Source organism: Canis lupus, chromosome 31, assembly GCF_048164855.1.
Source record: "Canis lupus baileyi chromosome 31, mCanLup2.hap1, whole genome shotgun sequence".
In the NCBI taxonomy this organism is placed as follows: Eukaryota; Metazoa; Chordata; class Mammalia; order Carnivora; family Canidae; genus Canis; species Canis lupus.
In genome coordinates, this window is record NC_132868.1 from 22,410,132 (window position 1) to 22,427,733 (window position 17,602).

A 17,602-nucleotide genomic window follows, 5' to 3' on the forward strand; every position below is an offset into this window, starting at 1 on the left:
GGCTTCCTTATAAACATGATAGCCAAGTTACAAGAGCAAATGACCCCCAAAAGATGGTAGAAATGCATGGAAACCTATAATACATCATTAGTTTCAGATGTAGTTTTCAGTAATTCATCAGGTATGTGTAACACCCAGTGCTCATCACATTATGTGCCCTCCTTAACGCATGCATTTTTATAAACTAGCTTTAGAAATCACATTGAGTGCCATTTGCACAGTACAGTGTTGATTGAGGTATTCACAAAGGCTTGCCTAAGTTCAAAGACAGGGAACACAGACCCCCATCTTTTGATGAGGTCATGGCAAGGTTCTAGAAGAAAATGTGATCAAGAGACACTGTGGTGGCCGTCTTTGGCAAATATAATCTGCCACTGTATTGCATTGTTCTCTGTTATGCCACAGTTGATCATAGCATATGAGAATGGTTTACATTATACTAGTTCCTATTATTAAGTAATTATTAAGGGCCAGATATAAGTTCTGTGTAATTCTCATAGTCTTTACCTAAGTGAATTGTGAGTTAGTCATTATTCCCATTTTTACAGATGAGAAAACCAAAGCATATATATAAAAGCACAAATATAGATGTTAATTAAGTAAGTTGCCTAAGGTCAAACTAGCTCTTAAGTGGAAGACTTCAGATTTAAATCCAGTTGATTTAAAGGAGCCCCTATATTTAACCCGTCTGCCACATTGCTTCTGTTTTTTTTTTTTTAAATCTGTGTCTGTATCTCAAATCATGTACATACCATTTTTCTTACCCACACCTTCTGCATACTCATCTGTTTATTTCAGCAAGAGTGAGTAGAGAAAGCAGCAGACCAATTAGGGAGGAATCATACACAGTAGTAGTAGTAATACCTGTGGAAAGGATGGGTCTGAGCCTGTCCTTAAGCACTCCAGGGGCTAGTGCCAGGAAGCCCCAAGAAAGGACACGACTTAACATGCCACTGATTCCATAGAGTTTACAGGGGCCATGATTGTGACTTTGATTTAAAAAGACTTATCAGAGTCTAAGGAAATCCAGAGAGAACAGCTGAGTAAGAAGCGGTAGATCAAAAAAAGAAAATGGGACCAGCGGCCAGTATTTGAAAACTAAAGGAGGAGTTGAGAAGCATGTATCCTTCACTGCCTTCACAGGAGTTTAGCTCGGCATCTTACTGGATGATCTACCTAATAAATAAATCCTACTGTTTTTTTTTTTTTTTTAAGATTGTATTCATTTATTGAGACACAGAGAGAGAGAGGCAGAGACATAGGCAGAGAGAGAAGCAGGCTCCATGCAGGGAGCCCAATGTGGGACTCGATCCTGGGACTTCAGGATCACACCCTGGGCTTCAGGCAGTGCTAAACCGCTGCACCACTGGAGCTGCCCATCCTACTGGTTTCTATATAGGGATTTTTTATTTTTAAATCAGAGTCCAACCCACAAATTGAGAAAAACACAATTAGGTTTTGTGCTAATATGTATCCGTTTTAAAAATTTACTTATTTATTGAATCATATGCTTTCATTCAACCAGCAATTGTTAAGCTCCTTTTGAATGTAGGGCACTGCAGATTAAAATCAAGAGAGGGGATCCCTGGGTGGCTCAGAGGTTTAGTGCCTGCCTTTAGCCCAGGGCGTGATCCTGGAGTCCTGGGATCGAGCCTCACATGGGGCTCCCTGCATGGAGCCTGCTTCTCCCTCTGTGTCTCTCATGAATGAATAAATAAATAAAATCTTTTAAAAAATAATAAATAAAATCAAAGGGGAGTATGCCTGGGTGGCTCAGTGGTTGAGCATCTGCCTTTGGCTCCTTGTGATCCCAGCATGCTGGGATCGAGTCCTCCATCAGGTTGCCCACAGGGAGCCTGTTTCTCCCTTTGCTTATGTCGCTGCCTCTCTCTCTGTCTCTCATGAATAAATAAATAAAATATTAAAAAAATAAAATTAAATCAAGGGAGAACAGTTTTATCCTTGCCCACTTCACAAGGGACTTCTAATGTAGGAAACAGAAGAGCAAACAGACGACAGGACGTATAATAAATACAATGATGAATGAATGAACAAGCCTCTATGAATTCATAGACGAAGGTGCTCCAGTCCTCTTCTGGAGAGGTCAAAGGAGGCTTTTTAGAAGTGGCATTTAAGTTGATATATTAAGGAATTAGAAATAGTTCAGTGTGTTTGGAGATGAGGGTATATAGGGCAAGTGTCATGAGATAAACCTGGAAAGGAAGGCAGGTAGATATGTTTTTGCAATAAATTTCCCACTTCTGTCTTCCTGTCTGCCTTATTTATGCATTGATGACTCAGTACCGAGAATCTCAGTCAACAAACAACAAAGACACAATATTGCATTTCTCTGTGATTCCTCTACCTTTCTGTCCTCAATGCAAATATCTCAATGGTATTTGCATCTCATCTGAAAACTGTCAGGATGGGGTCTGCAAAGTCTTGTGTCCCATCAGCGTAAAGTCAAACCAGCCATAAGTCAGTAAGGGCTTTGTGGTCAGCCTTCTTTCCTCTCCTATCACTTCTTTATAAGCTGCCAGGCCTGGGTAGTGTTGTCATGTGGTGACATTCATGATTCAGAAATGCTTCACTACAGACAAAACACTCACACTGTCTCTTGCTTTACTTAGCACACGTGAATTAGTTGTTACACATTTGTTATATTATAGGACTGAGGCCCCTAAATGTGGTGAGTGAATTTTACCAAAAAACATAAACAAACAAACATCCTAGAGAATCCAGTGATTAAATTTGTTTTTCCTATCTCCAATTCCCAACATTTTTCTAGTACATCAGTGGTTCTCTGTAGCTGAGAACTGTGTTCAAATGAAATCTGAACTGGAAACTTGATACGTGGAATGGCTAATGTGGAACAGCTCTTTATTGAAATACACACTTGGACTCTGGAGCATTGCTGGGTACCACTCTGCTCACTCTGGAGGCCACTCTGAGGCATCTCTTATCTCTACTGTGAAAACCAGTCCTATTCTGTGAAAATTCTTCATGTTGTACCTTGGAGCTCGCAGGAAAGACCTAATGACTATTTCATTGCCTAGGCTGGGATTGATATTATAAGGATGTCACTGTCTATGTGCGGTCAGCCTCACCATTCTCCCACTCATCCAACCACAAGCTTCTATGGCTCAAAGCCAAGCTCACAAGAGAATAAAGAAGAAAATGAAAGAATCAGAAGAGGATGAAGGCAGCATGGTACAGTGGACAGAACATGTGAATTCTCATCTTAATTCTGCTCCTAACTTTAAGTGCTTTTTAGCAGGCGACCTACTTCCTTCTTTCGCGCCAGCATTTCAATTCATAATACTAAGGGTTTGGACCCCAGGTCCCCTCAGGTTCTAATAAAAAATATCCCATGAAGTCTTGATTCCCTGAAGAAGACACATAGTTTGTTTCACCTCAGACCCCAAAAGGAGGATCAGTCCTACTGTTTCACACATTCTTTCATGACCTGGTCTATAGGTGTTTTAGAAGTTTTATATGTCATGGATAGAGGGACTATGACCTGTTGAGTTGGATGAGTTATCACCATAAAGGAGTTCAGATACTTACTTTTAATCCATGATTTGGTTCATTGTGCTTAAACATTTTATTAGATTTCCTACCTTATTTTTCTGCCTTAAATATGGGGATAATAAGTGAGGAAATCTTTGGGGTGAAGAGGAGGGAGGGAAAAGACAGATAGGAGGAGGACTATGTGTATAAAAGTTGTCAGCAACTGTGTCTTATACTAGAAGAATCAGGATAGTTTTCATTCAGATCTAAAAAGTAGGAAGAGGGGCAAAGTAGAAACCAGGAAAGGCATAGATGCTATTGACTGGCAGAGTTTTTTGTAAAATGCGACATATGTCAACTTGCCCTTGTCCTACTCTCCAACATGGGATGGGTCCTCGCAGGTCTTCTGTATCAAGTCTCACGGTCTTTGCAATCTAGCTTCTCACGGTCTTACAGAGGAGGGTGTTGAGGCCTGGCCAGGGGACTGACTTCCCCACTCATGTTGCTATATGCATCCTTCTCATAAAATGCCCTCCATTGGGAGGCAGGGGGTATGGGGGTTAAGTGGTCCTAAGATGCCCCAGTACTAGTTTGGCCTCCATCCTGGGTTCACCTAAATCATCACTAATTTGCTTGACTCTAGGGATTAGACCTAGTTGAGAAGAAACAAAGCCCTTTCCCCCCCACCAGGAATATCAGGAAAAGCAACCCATGGGCATATTTTGCTTAACAGTAGCGGCCACCATCATTCCTGGAATATACATGCTTGATGTGTTTAGAGGTCTTAAATTTAGGAAAATAATAATGAGATGTTCCAATTCAGAAGTTTCCCATGCCAGCCAGATATCGATGGACAGTTTAAGAGAAGTCTATGTTTCATTGTTTTCTTTTGTTGTACTCATTAGTGATTATATTGGGGGGTGGAACATATTAAGGAATGATTACAGCACCAGAATATATTATCTACCATATATATTAAAGCTCCATATCATTAGTTTAAATCCAAGAAAGATATAAATTGATGGAGTCTCACTGTGTTGCTTCTACCTATTCAAACCTTTTTTTTTTTTCATGCCATGGATGCTATCTAAAGGCATTAGAGGAGTTGGCTTGCCCAATGGCTCAGAAACCTGTTAACAGTGATTTTTTTTTTAAAAATAATAATTTTATATAGTTTATGTGTTTTTGGTAGCTCCAAGCCTGATTGCCAGAACATTCTGCTTTATAGTAATGCTCTGGCTCTACCACTAAAAGCTGTAGCATTGTGCTTTATCTCATTATCTCTAGAGTGCAGCACCTGCGATGTAGAAAAGCCTGATAAACCCAATAAATATAAATCCAGCTTACCTGAGGCTCAGTAGCATAGGGATCTCCACTACCACCCATTTCTTCATGAGGAATAGGTTTTGTTTTTGTTTTTTAAAATATTTTATTTATTTATTCATGAGAGATGTAGAGAGAGAGAGAGAGAGGCAGAGGGAGAAGCAGCCGCCCTGCTGGGAGCCTGATGCAGGACTTGATCCCAGGACCCCAGGATCATGACCTGAGCTGAAGGTAGACACTCAACCACTGAGCCACTCAGATGCCCCTCCCATTTTTAAAAGATTTTATTTATTTTTTCATAAGAGACACAGGGGAATAGGTTTTTCTTTTTTTAATAAAAATTCAGCTTACACTCTTATGACTACCTCACACCCTTTCTCAGTGTGGGTAAGAAACCTGCATGGGCTCACACATCTATTCTTGTTCCCTGTTTTGCAATTTCGGGGAAGAAAAGGTCTTACAATAGGAGAATAGATTTAGAAATTGAATCTGAAGATGTGTCATTATTGTGGTATGAGATATCTAATTGCCCTTCTGCTGGTCAGGATATGTGTTTTTAGAGATGTTATCTGTCAAGACCTTTATTTTTATTTGCAATCTAGCTTCTCGCCGTCTCCCTGACCCTGTTGTCTCTGTTTTTACCTTCTCTTCCTTTTCTGGTTTTCTTCAACCCCTTGTATGCACACAAGTGTACACACGCTGGCTTATACAGTAGCATGGCTGATATAGACGTTCCACTTACGCAGATGTGTATATATACACAGTTACACATATACACACCTATGCCATGCACATACACACATATACAGCCCCCACATACTTACACAGACACACATGTGCACATGTACACATATAATGTATGCACACACAGCTGCCCAAGCATTCTGAACACTACTTAGAGGTGTGATGTGTAGTGTCTAAGGGTGTAATAGTCCTAGTTAGTATGATCTAAGTTCTAATTATCAGGATCTGTGCTAAATGTTTTGCATGTGTTATCTTAAGTAATGTTTACACTTAGGAGATGGTATTAGCCCTATCCCTGTTGAACAGATGAGGAAACTGAGGCTGAGGGGGACTTGGTAAGTTTCCCAAAATTGTATGTCTCATAACTAAGTGGTGAATACAGCTGGGTCTGTCTGGTTCCAATGCCCACACTCCTATCTACTCTATAGTAGTATTCTGAAATAGTACCCACAAAAGATTTGGCTCCGTAAAAGAAAATACCTTCAAAATTAGATCAGTTCTTTGTACAATGCAATTTCTATCATGTGACTTCTCTAGACAAGGAGGGGACCTATTAAGATGGAAATAATCCAGACTAGAAATCAGAGCATGTAGGTCCTTCTCACTTTTTCTGTCACTTCCTGGTGACTTGGGGCAGGTCCATAAATGGGGGAAACAATGCAATTTATAACCTCATAGAAGTATGATTAAGTTCTGTTGAGATGATGCCAAATAAACCTCTTTGAAAATACGCAAAATTGTCTGCATTTGCGATATGGCTACTCTTGTTCTTTACCTCTTAGACCATCTTCTCCTCTTGTCACATCCACTTACTCATTGGCTCAGGGAGGGAAGCCATCTCAGATGGCATCTCTGGCCTCTTGTTTATTCTAGCAAACATCTGGACTGGCTTCAGTATTACCTCATTGCAAGGACATTCAGAGCCAAGATGTAGCTCTTTGTTCATGTGTGCACTTCCACTTGCTGCAAGGGCCAGTATCTTAGGCCTTCCTGGCGTTGTCATTCCCATAGCACTACCACGCATGTATCATCCATGCTAGAAGCAAGAACACGGAGATGCACAGCTGAGTTACCTTTGAGAGGTAATATTTAGAAGATAGGGACTTTAGAAAATAGGACTTATTATTACCAGTCAAGTTCTTTTTTTTTCTAGTTTGTCATTCCTGCTTTGGAAGTTGATGGACATGTGGAGGTTCACGATTGGTGAGCGTTCAAATCTTCATGCTAAATGTTAATGTGTTAATGTCTACTTTTTTGAAAGTAGTGTTTGTGATCTCTGTCACTATTTACACCATCAATTTGTACACTGGTCATGAGGGTTTCCTGAACTTTGTGTAGGCCTCAGATTATGGAGTATTTTGAGAAGGTGCTTTGACGGTAAGAGAAGTGAATGTGACTGAGATACTTCAAAGGCAATCTTATTTTATTGAGATCTTGGGAGAACCCTCCCTCTTACATTTGACTGTCTCCATAACTTCTCAAATTGAACAAGACTCCTGTGTTATAGTGATTTGTCCAAAATTTTAAAAGTGTAGTTCAACATAGAGCAGAATAAGAAATAAAGCAGCAGCCAGCAAAGTGACAGTTTTTGAAAAAATAAAGCAAACAAAACAAATCTTTGTGCCAGCCCTATCCTAAGCACTCATTTATTTTTGGCAGTTGAAATCTTTGAAAAACACAAGTTAGCTGGTCCATTGCACTTACAGGCTTCAGATTACTGGCAAGTTGACTGGAAAGGCTGTTGGTTAGGAGTGGCAGGACACATAGATCATGGTGAGAAAAATTGTAATGAACTAATATCCCGTACTTCTAGAATAGAGGCAATGGTAGCTGTGCTGCCTAATTTCGTGATGTTGTGTATTAGATGAGATATCAGTGAAAATGCTTTGTTACATTTCCAAACATTAGCTGGTATCCATGTATCTTTTGGCAAAATGTCTCCTTATGAGCCTCAGGGAGCTTGCTGTATCTGGAGAAAGAAACTGGGTCATAGGATTTTTCAGTAAGAATCGCATAAATTTCTACATAGAGAAGTAGTGTCCAAACTATGAACTCTTATAGAGAGTTCATATTCCATTATTAAATTTAATAATAAACCTAGTTGCTTATAAAGCACCTAGTATTTCCAAATATTTTAAAATATTTTGGCTCCTCATCAAACTAATAGATATATATGGAACAGATTCTATGTTAGTTACCAGGCTGTAAAAAATAAACCTTCCCTTTAGGAGCTTACCTTTAGTAAAGAAATTATAATATATGCACTAAGAGAGAATCTAGAAAAGTATCCACAAGAGGAGAATGGAAAATATATACCTTGTGTGTGTTGGTGGTTGGAGGGATGGTGATGGCTGTTGAAGTTACTTTCTGCTAAAGAGATTATTCTCTCCTAAAAATGTCCCACCTGCACTGACCTTTATTTACTGATCAACTATGGGCATTTAATAATGTCACTGGGAATGATGCTCCAGGAGCAGAGATGTAAGCAATTTCAGGGAATCCTGTGCAAACAATTTAGCTTTGTTTGGGGAGTAGAGTAGGCACAGAGAGGAGTGGTAAAAGCTCAGATTAGAAAGATGTGATACCATCTTGGAGGTCCTTACACATCAGGTGGAGGAGCTTGTGTAAATAGTTTGAATATTAACTGGTTATCTGAAGGAGAAGTGTATGGTGTCTGTGAAGCCTTCCCCTACTTGCTGCTTCAGTTTCTCCATCTGTCAAATGAGGGTTTTTACTTTTTAACCTCCAAGTTGTGACTCTGATCTCTGATGTTTCATAAATCTTTGAATTATTACATCTTAGCCTCCCATGGGGATTACTTATTCAGTACCTATAACTGCAGTGATTTCTGTTGTAGATGGACAGTAGTATTTGCTAGATGCTAGGGACCCATTAGTGGGTAAGCTCACGTTCTGAGAAACGCAGTGTGAACTAGAGCTGGAAAAATAGTCTTGTGTTGCTGATTTCAGTATGGTCTGGAAAACTCCATGAGAAGTAAGTAGAGAAAGCCTTAAGGACCATCATCAGCTCATGAAACTCATGAGCAAAGACCAGAGAGTGGGAGTGAGCTTGGCTGATGTATTAGTTTTCTATTATTCCTATAACAATACCACAAATTTGGTGACTTACAACAACACATTTCTTTATTATCTTAAAGTTCTGTAGTTTAGAAGTCCAGTACATGTCTCTTCACCTAAAGGGGTTAGCAGAACTGTATTCTTATCTGGATGTGCTAGGGGACCGTTTCCCTGGCTTTTCAAGCTTCCAGAGGCCCACATTCCCTGGCTTCTGGCCTGTTCTTCTCCAAAGGAAATTCCCAACCCTTCCAAAGCCAGGACCATTGCATCCCTCTGACCACAGCTGGAAAAGGTTCTCTGCTTTCAAGAAGTCATGTGATCAGGCTAGGCCCACCTAGATAATCCAGAATAACCTCTGCATTTCAAAAATCTTTACCTTAATCACATCTGTGAAGTCCCTTTTGCCAAAGTGAAGTGCCATATTTATAGGCTCTGGGAGTTAGACTGTGGACATCTGTGGGTGGATTGTTGTCCTGCCTTCCATAGCCTGTTTACAGGAATGTAAGTAATTACATGTTGTTAGTGCACAGATACTGAGGGTGTCAATGAGAAGAGATGAAATAGCCAGATCATGAAGTGTGGTTTTTTTTGTGCTTGATGTAAAGAGTTCTGAAGTTATTCCAATGGCAATAGGGAACTGTTCAGGTCTTTTCAGCACAGAGATATTTCATCTGTAATGAACTACTCAAGTGAGCAGCTCTGTGGTACCCCAGAACCCTTTCCATTTCTTTCTATGGGAAAATTAAATCTATCTTTTGACTCAATATACTGGGACACAATTCAGTGCCATCTGCATATCATTAATATTCTCTCCCTTTTTGCCATGTTCTTTTCTACATTATCTCCCTACTTGGTTTTTCTGGAGCCTGAGGGAATGCCATTCATGGTCTATGATTTGGGTAAAAAGTTCGGGAAGGTTTTCATTGGGCAAAGGTGTTTCAGGTTTTGGAATCTTGAATTCGATTGCAGCAAGAGGTATTTAGGAGGAAAAAAAAAGATGCCTGTTCCTTGGAAGAGCGGCACATTGCATCTGCTTTCTGGAGCTTGACAGAGCCTGAGTGAGGAGGGGGATAGCCTCTTCATATACTCAACCCTGGTGTAACACCCAGTTTTCTCTGGGGTCCCCAAGGAGCAGATCTAGGATGTCTAATGAAAGAATTGGCACTGACTCTCTGTACCCTGAATGTACGAGTGGGCAGTTGATGTGTGTGCTTGTGCTTGTTCAAGAATGATTCGTAATGCACAGGAGGAGCTGGTGAATAGAGGAAGCCTAGTAAATTGAAAGATTCTCCTGATAGAACAGGGAAATTGAGATTTATTGTTCAGTCAGTTCCAATTACATTGTTGTGTTGCAGAGGGAAGCAGCTAAACAGGACATTGGCTTGTAACACCACCAACGTGGAGTCAGCCTCAAAGGAGATGATTGTCAGAGCAGTGTTTAGTGCCCGAGCTTCTACCAAATGAGTCACTTATGAGAAAATATCTTGACACAGCATCAAGGTGCTCGCATTATATCTGATCACAGAAATGTTAATGCAGAATAGCACACTGGCTTTGATCTTCATGGGATTGCGGGCTGGTGAATAAAGATAGGGTGTATTTTTAAAGGTCATCTCTACTACTTAGGAGGAAACACATTTCATGCATGTGTGAGACTGCCTATCAAGATGGGAAATGAGTCCATTTGAAGGAAAAGTGCAAATTATTTTCTCAGTGTGAAGTTCGTGTGTGTTTGCATGTTTGTGTAGGAATTTCATGTGTGTGCATGTGCAAGAGTCTTGTGTGTGTGTATGTGTGTACGCACATGTGGTTCTGGAAGAGTTTAGCATCCTTAATTGTTGTTACTTCTGTGTTGTAGCTGATCCTGTCTAACACCCGCTGTGGTACGCAGTGAGGAAAAACCTTCTATCTCCCACTTTAGATGTTAATGATGTGGCATAATTTTACAGAAGAGGCACACGATTTCAAATGTGACTTCTTTCCTAACTTGTAAGTAGAGTTGACAGCAGTGAATTAATCTCCTCTGTGTAAACTCAGAAGGAGTATCTTGTGAATGAGTGGTAGTTGACTTTATACCAGTGAATGTTAGAGAGTGGAGGTGAATCATTCTGTATTTGGATGATGAGGAACACCCCGTAGGGTTGAGGCCTCTTGTCCGAGGTCATGCAGTAGGTCAGCAGCACTGCCAGGACTAGAGTTAGCATCACCTGATTCCCGGTTACGTCCTAGTCCGGCACAGCTGCCTCCCACGTTTGACAGTCTGTGACTCACAGTCCAAATCTATGGTGATGTATAATATTTTACTTTGATTCTAAATCAACAAGCCACTTTTAGAAGTGCTTACACTGCTGCATTACATTTCACGCTATTCTTATGGATTCTTCAAGTTGAATCTTACTTCTAGAACTCCAGTAGGAGTGACCAGAGTACAGCAGTGCCCCTCTTATCCATGGTTGTGCTTCCCGCAATTTCAGTTACCTGTGGTCAACATTGGTCCAGAAGTAGATGATCCTCCTTCTGGCCTACTGTTAGGTCAGTAGTGTTACATCAATGTTACATCACAATGCCTATGTCACTCACCTCATTTCATATCATCACATAGGCATTTTATCCTCTCACATCATCACAAGAAGAAGGGTGAGTACAGTCCAATACAGTATTTTGGGAGAGAAAGAGAAAGACTGCATTCACATAACTTTTATTATAGTCTAATGTTACAGTTGTTCTACTTTATTATTTGCTATCATTGCCTATCTCTTACTATGTATAATTTATAAATTAAACTTTATCATAGTTTTGTGTAAATAGAAAAAAAAAGACATGGTGTATATTCTGCTCAGTATTATCCATAGTTTCAGGCATCCACTGGGGGCCTTAGAATGTATCCCCTGTGAATAAAGGGAGGATTATTGTATTATGACAAATATTTTATGAACACCCATGAATGGCAAGCTCCCTAGAAGGTGAAGGTGTAGGTTTGAATAAAAGAAAATGTATTTCCTTAAACAACTCATATCACTCTGGGGAGACTGGGGAGAGAAATAATAAGCAGATAAAGAAGTAATGTTAAGTCTGATGGAGCTAAGTGTTGTAGAGGAAAGGTAAGATAACCGGGCTGGAGGAGTTCTTCAGTAAGAGTGCAGTAATCCTTGTCATTTTATATAAGGGAGTCAGAGAAGGCCTGATGAGAGGGTGATATTTAAGCAGAAATCTCAAGTAGGCAAGAGAGTGAGCCACACAGGTATCTGGGACAGAGGGATGTATGATCCAAACAATGGAGAGTGCCAGTGTGGAAGCTCGGGAGAGAGGAGCATGGCAGGCAGCTGGCCTGTTTCAGAAAAAGTGGCCAAGGGTAGCTGGAGCTGAGTGGTCTTCAAGAGAGTAAGCAAAGATGGGGTCAGGGACGTATCAGACCCTTGCTCATCACATAGGAGCTTATAGGCTACTGTAAGCACTTGACTCTTCCTCCCAGTGAGATGGGAGCATTTGGAGTCATGTGGTCCAACTTAAAAACACTCTGGCTTTGTGAGAGTAGAATGTAGGCTCCAGTGACTATGCAAACTAGAAATGATATTTGGTTGGTTGGTATGGAGCAGTTGCTAAGCAGTAGTGGGGGTCTGGATGTATTTTGATGGTAGCATCAATAAGTTTTGTGGCCAGATGTCATATAAAATACAAGAGCACAAGAAGAGTCCATGACTGCTAGGTTTTTAGCCTGAGCTATGAACAATGGACATGCAGTTAAGTGAGATGCTAGGAAGACAGCAAGAGAATTGGTTTTGGTTTTGAGTTTTTCCATTCCAAATCAGAAATTTGGTTTCGGGTATGTTACATTTGAGCTGTTAGACTTGCAAATAATGGTTGAGTAGATGGTTGTGTATTTGAGTCTGGGGCTCAAGGGCAAAGTCTTGACTTGCTGTAGATTTAAGAGTCCGTAGATATGAACTTAAAACTTTTATACTGCGTGACATCACCTAAGGTGATGGATTAAGCCCTGAGCCAGTATTTTGATGTCTCAGGGAGACACAGAGAAACCATTAAGGTAAGTCATGAGCAAGGAGACATAAACGTAGAGGGAGAATCAAGGAACAGTGCTCTCCAGAAACAGAGTAAAAAAATGTGCTTCAAAACTGAATGAGTGATCAAGTTCTCTGCACAGTAGGATCAGATGCCAGGAGGATTGAAGCGTGGACCACTGGATTTAGATCTTTGGTGAAGGTTGTCTTAACATAAACAGGTCTCAGCACTCTTGTGAGCTTTTGGCTCACACTTGCTTTGCTTTTCCTTTGTCCAGGGGGAACCCACGCTAAATAATGTTTAGCTGCCAGGGCTCTGGAGTCACAATGCCAATTCCATATTTCTAATCCTTTAAGCTTACACAGCTTATTTGGCCTTCCTCTATGTTTTTTTTTTTTTTAATTTAAGATTTATTTATCTTGAGAGAGAGAACATGTGTGAGCAGAGGGAGGGGCAGAGGGAAAGAATCTTAGACTCTCCACTAAGTGGGGAGCCTGATTTGGGGCTCAGTCTCAGAACTCTGAGATCACGACCTGAGCCCAAATCAAGAGTCAGATGTTCCAGTGACCGAGCCACCCAGGCACCCCTATGCTTCTTTTTTTAAGAAAGGAAATGACCTCATGGTGTTGGGAGGATTGGATGAGATAAATGCTTAGCATGGTATCTGCAACATCGCAAATGACCAATAAATTGTAGCTCTAATGATCAAGAATAAAACAATCAGTAAAATTAATGTAAATGAACCTGCCTTATATTTTCTTTTTTATCCTCAAAATCACATATCTCTCTAGAGTTGCACCTGAATTGGATATTAGCCTATTTTATGTCCTCTATTTGTTTTACTTTGGGGCATTTTCTCATCATTACATGAATTGACCACATTGTAATCTACTAGTTCTCTCCTCTAAATTGTGAGCTCCCTGAGAAGCCATATGCTGCCCATACCTCAAAACTTAATGCAGAGTTTGGCAGATTTGGCACTTCAGACTTAAAATAGTGTCTGAAGGTCCTGGTGACTGATCAGAGTGTCAACTGCACAGAAGTTCCAATACTCAATGCAGTAATACTGGAATAGCATCTTAATTGCTGGAATTTCTTACAAATGAATTTTGATTTCTTAAAATAATTTTCAGTATCTTTTTGATCTATCTTTCCCTTCCTCTATAGATTATTTCCCAAGTAAGCCTGTGCTTTTCTCACCCCTGTAAGGCTCCTTGAGGTGTACTATTCAGGACAGCTGACTTTTGGGGTTGGCAGTTTTATTATGTGATGGACACTTACATGACAACCACACATTCTTTCTCTGTCTAGTACCTAAAACTTAAAATAAGGCCTTTATTTTGAATTTTCCCCATTCATAGCTCCAGAGATTCAAATAATGATATCTTTATTTTAGAAGAATGTTTGTGAATTGGGGGGGGGGTGAAAAGGGAGGGGGTGGTTGATAGCTGTTTCCGTTCTGTTCTTTGAAATATAGGAGTAAAGATAACTCTTTACAAATCTGAATATGTGTTTGTTGGATTCTTGAAGCAGGGTTTTAAATCTAAATCAACTCTGGGTGAGGCAGAGTATGGTAAGCAACAACTACAGCAATGGGTGGTGTATTTTAAGAGCTCTGTCTCTTGACATAGTGAGGTACCATGAACAAATATCTGCTCCAGTTCCAGTACCTTCCTTTCCCAGTTCAGAAAATGTTAACATGTGTTTTTTGGCTTTTTCACATAGCTCTAGTCTACGTGGCAGGGGTAATATGTTCAGCTTCTCAGTTTGCAATGTGAGGAGTAGGAAGTTTCTACTGAAAAGGCTGTGACCATACTTCCCATTAACCAGCCCTTCCTTAGAGCACTGTGTAGCCTGTGCCCCTATCACAGGAGCTTGGCTAACATGACCACCTGAGTAAGGGTAAGTCAAGAAGAACCTGAGGGAGGCCAGAGATTGAGGAAGTCTCAACTTATTGTTGCTAATGCCATAATTTGTTCAAGTGTGTAGAATTGTGCTCATGGTGTTCTGGTATCCTCTTCTCTGCTTGTAATCATGCAATTAGCAGAAAAACAGGGGCCATGAGAATAGCCCAGTTTTAGTACTTTAGGTCAGAAATTGTCAAACAAGGGCAGAAAAGCGAATGGACTTGTGCAAGATCTCACAGGCCAGTAAAGAATGGATATTATCAATATTCTTTTTTTAAAAAAAGATATATCTGTTTATTAGAGAGAGCATGCTAGGTGGTGGGAGGGGTAGAAGGAAAGGGAGAGAGAAACTTGATGGGGGGTTCTATCTAATGATCCTGAAATTACAACCTGAGCCAAAACTAAGAGGTGAATGCTTAAGTGACTGAGTCACCCAGGTGCCCTATCGATATATTTTTTCAAGTCTTTATGCAAATCCCAATTAGTTAATATACAGTGTAATACTAGTCTCAGGTATATAATTAGGGAATCAACAATTCCATACAACACTCAGTGCTCATCATAACAAGTGCACCCCTCCATCCCCATCAATTTTTTTTTCCCATCAATTTTTTTTTAAAGATTTATTTGAGAGAGTGTGTGGGGGAAGGTGCAGAAGGAGAGGGAGAGAAAGAATCTCAAGCAGACTCCCACTGAGCGAGGAGCCCATCACAGGTCTTGAATATCAGGACCCTGAGATCATGACCTGAGCCAAAATCAAGAGCCAGATGCTTAACCACTGAGCCACCCAGGCACCCACCCCCATCAGTATTCTTGAGAAGAAAGCAAGCCAAGTGTGTGTGTACACGTGCTTGTTTACTTCTACATAGACAGACAGACAAAATATGTTCTCCAGTCCTAGCCAGTAAGTTCCTTGCCTCCTTCTTAGTTCTTTTGTTCTTCCTTAGAAACACAAGCCTTTGTCTTAAATGGACTCTGTAATTTGGGAAAAACTATTAGATACTAGGAGTATCAGGATGAAAATCTGTATCTTCATACCTAATTTTTATACCTGATGGTGCTACAGTTTACTGAGTTCATAATCCCTTCTACTGCACACATCTCCAGTGGTCTCTCTAATTTCTAGCTCTTAGTCTGTAGCTACCCATAATGCCTCATCACTATCTACCTGCCATTTTCATCCTTGGGACTTGTCTCCCTCCCCATCTGACTTGATGTATGCATTTCTTCTGGCACTTGTCATGTTCTGCACTCTGGTACCACGAAGGTCAGCTGTGTACCTTCTCTTCCTCTGATAAGAGATATAAGACAGGAAACATAAATAGTGGGGAGAGTGTTTATGTGTGCTTCCATTTCTGGTTTTCCATTGTATCTAGTACATTCTGACTTAGTATGGGTTAGGCCCTCAGTGAATGTTTGCTGAACAAATGAAGGCAATTGGGGGAAAAAAATAAGACCCTCAATCCTTAAAACAAGCCAGTGAATAGAGTTACCAGAACTGCTAGGTCATAGTTATTTTGACATTTTTACCTCCCACTTGCTGTTCTAAATAAAAGCAAAATAAAACCATAGGTTCTCTAAATGTCAAAAATGAATATAATGATCTAAAGTACAATGGGTCACACTGATTACATTTGATTAACTTTCTGTCTACTGAGAGACATGTATATAACTGCTTTTCTCAGAGTAGCAGTGCCTTTGTTCTATTCTGAATTCAGGGGGAAAAGAGGAGTTATTGATAAAACAAAGATCTTGACTTTGTCTCAAATAGAAGACAAAGAAGGTATTACAGAGATTCGGAAGCAAAATATCTGGATTCTAGTATACGCTCTGCCTCTATCTGGCGCTGTGTCCTTCAACATGTCCCTGTTTCTGCCTGGGCCTTAGTCTCCCCAGATGTCACATGCGGAAGCTGAAGTGGTATAATTGCCAGTGCTTCTTCCAGCCTGGAATTCTAGGCTGGGATTGAGAAGTAATTCCTTCCGATGACATATGGCCCAACCTTCAGCTCTTAATTGGCCCACCATCATGATCACAAGTACCTGATTATTCACACACTTTTGAATATATGAATTGCATAAAGCTGTTCAATGATGGTGAAAATTGAGTCCTAAATATTCTATCAGATGTATATGTAATGTAACCTATTCAGGATCTCATTAGAGTGTAAAATGATATGTGAAATATGCACCAAGCGAGAAAAGACTTAGAACATTATGATAACGGAGTAATACAATTTGATTTTTATGAGTTAAGGATGATGGTATAATAAGAGCTTCAGTTATATGAAGGCTGGAGCTGAAGTATGTAGAGCTGTGTCTAGTAGGGAAAACCAATGAGAATGCGTTGTTTTCATTCTTGTCTTTCAGTATTCACAGAATCAACTATTTCACTCGGAACTAGAAAACAAAGCTGCTTATTAGCTTCTTTGTTTGAGCCATTCTGACTCTTCACCCACACCAGTTATATTTATACTTATGCATATTTTATTATTCTTTTGCCATGCCAGTACCACAAAGAGAAATATTTGTACTTTGAGAAAGGTACCCAGAATCCCCCAATTTTGCATCAGAAAAAATAAAAACACTTACCTCACATAAACTCACTTCAGAAAATGTGAATGTAACACTGTTCTCAAACCACTTTCTCCTCTGAATGCCAGTTGTGCACACAGCAGCTCTACTGACCTCCCGTGTCCAGTATCTGAGACCCTTACCATCTACCGGGCTGGGGCTGGTGCGGGCATTTATGCAGCCAAGCAGAATGAGCTCATGCTTGCACTCTGCTAACTGGGACCTGGATTCTCCATCTACCACTCAGCAGCTTGTGAATGCTGGAGGGATGCTTAACTTCTGTAGATCCTCATTTTCCCATCGGTAGTAAGAGAGGAATAATTTTGTTTACATTATGACATGGCTAGAATTACGAGAGAGAATGCATAGATGGTCTTCAACTCGGGGACTGGCTCCTAGTAGATACAGCTTTATTTCTCCTCTTTTGGGTTGCCTGGGGTGTCTTTCCCCT

The 17,602-nt window shown here is 40.3% G+C and overlaps 1 protein-coding gene and 1 long non-coding RNA gene across 16 annotated transcripts in view; one reads left to right on the plus strand and one right to left on the minus strand.

The window, feature by feature from the left end:
* LPP (LIM domain containing preferred translocation partner in lipoma) overlaps window positions 1–17,602 on the plus strand; it is a 670,528-nt gene that overhangs the window by 345,636 nt on the left and 307,290 nt on the right. Inside the window, exon 1 of one of the 15 annotated variants that reach the window (XM_072807815.1) lies at window positions 11,172–11,291. The exons of the other annotated variants lie outside the window; for them this stretch is intronic. Coding sequence (XP_072663916.1) covers window positions 11,205–11,291 — 87 coding nt within the window. The 5' untranslated portion in view covers window positions 11,172–11,204. Of the gene's footprint in view, window positions 1–11,171; window positions 11,292–17,602 lie in introns of those variants that run through there. 15 annotated transcript variants of the gene reach the window in all.
* On the minus strand, window positions 7,195–11,207 carry LOC140622186 (uncharacterized). Its single transcript, XR_012021920.1, has 3 exons — window positions 11,133–11,207; window positions 9,031–9,141; window positions 7,195–7,546 (listed from the first exon to the last, which is right to left on the minus strand). It is a non-coding gene; the product is annotated as an uncharacterized lncRNA (long non-coding RNA).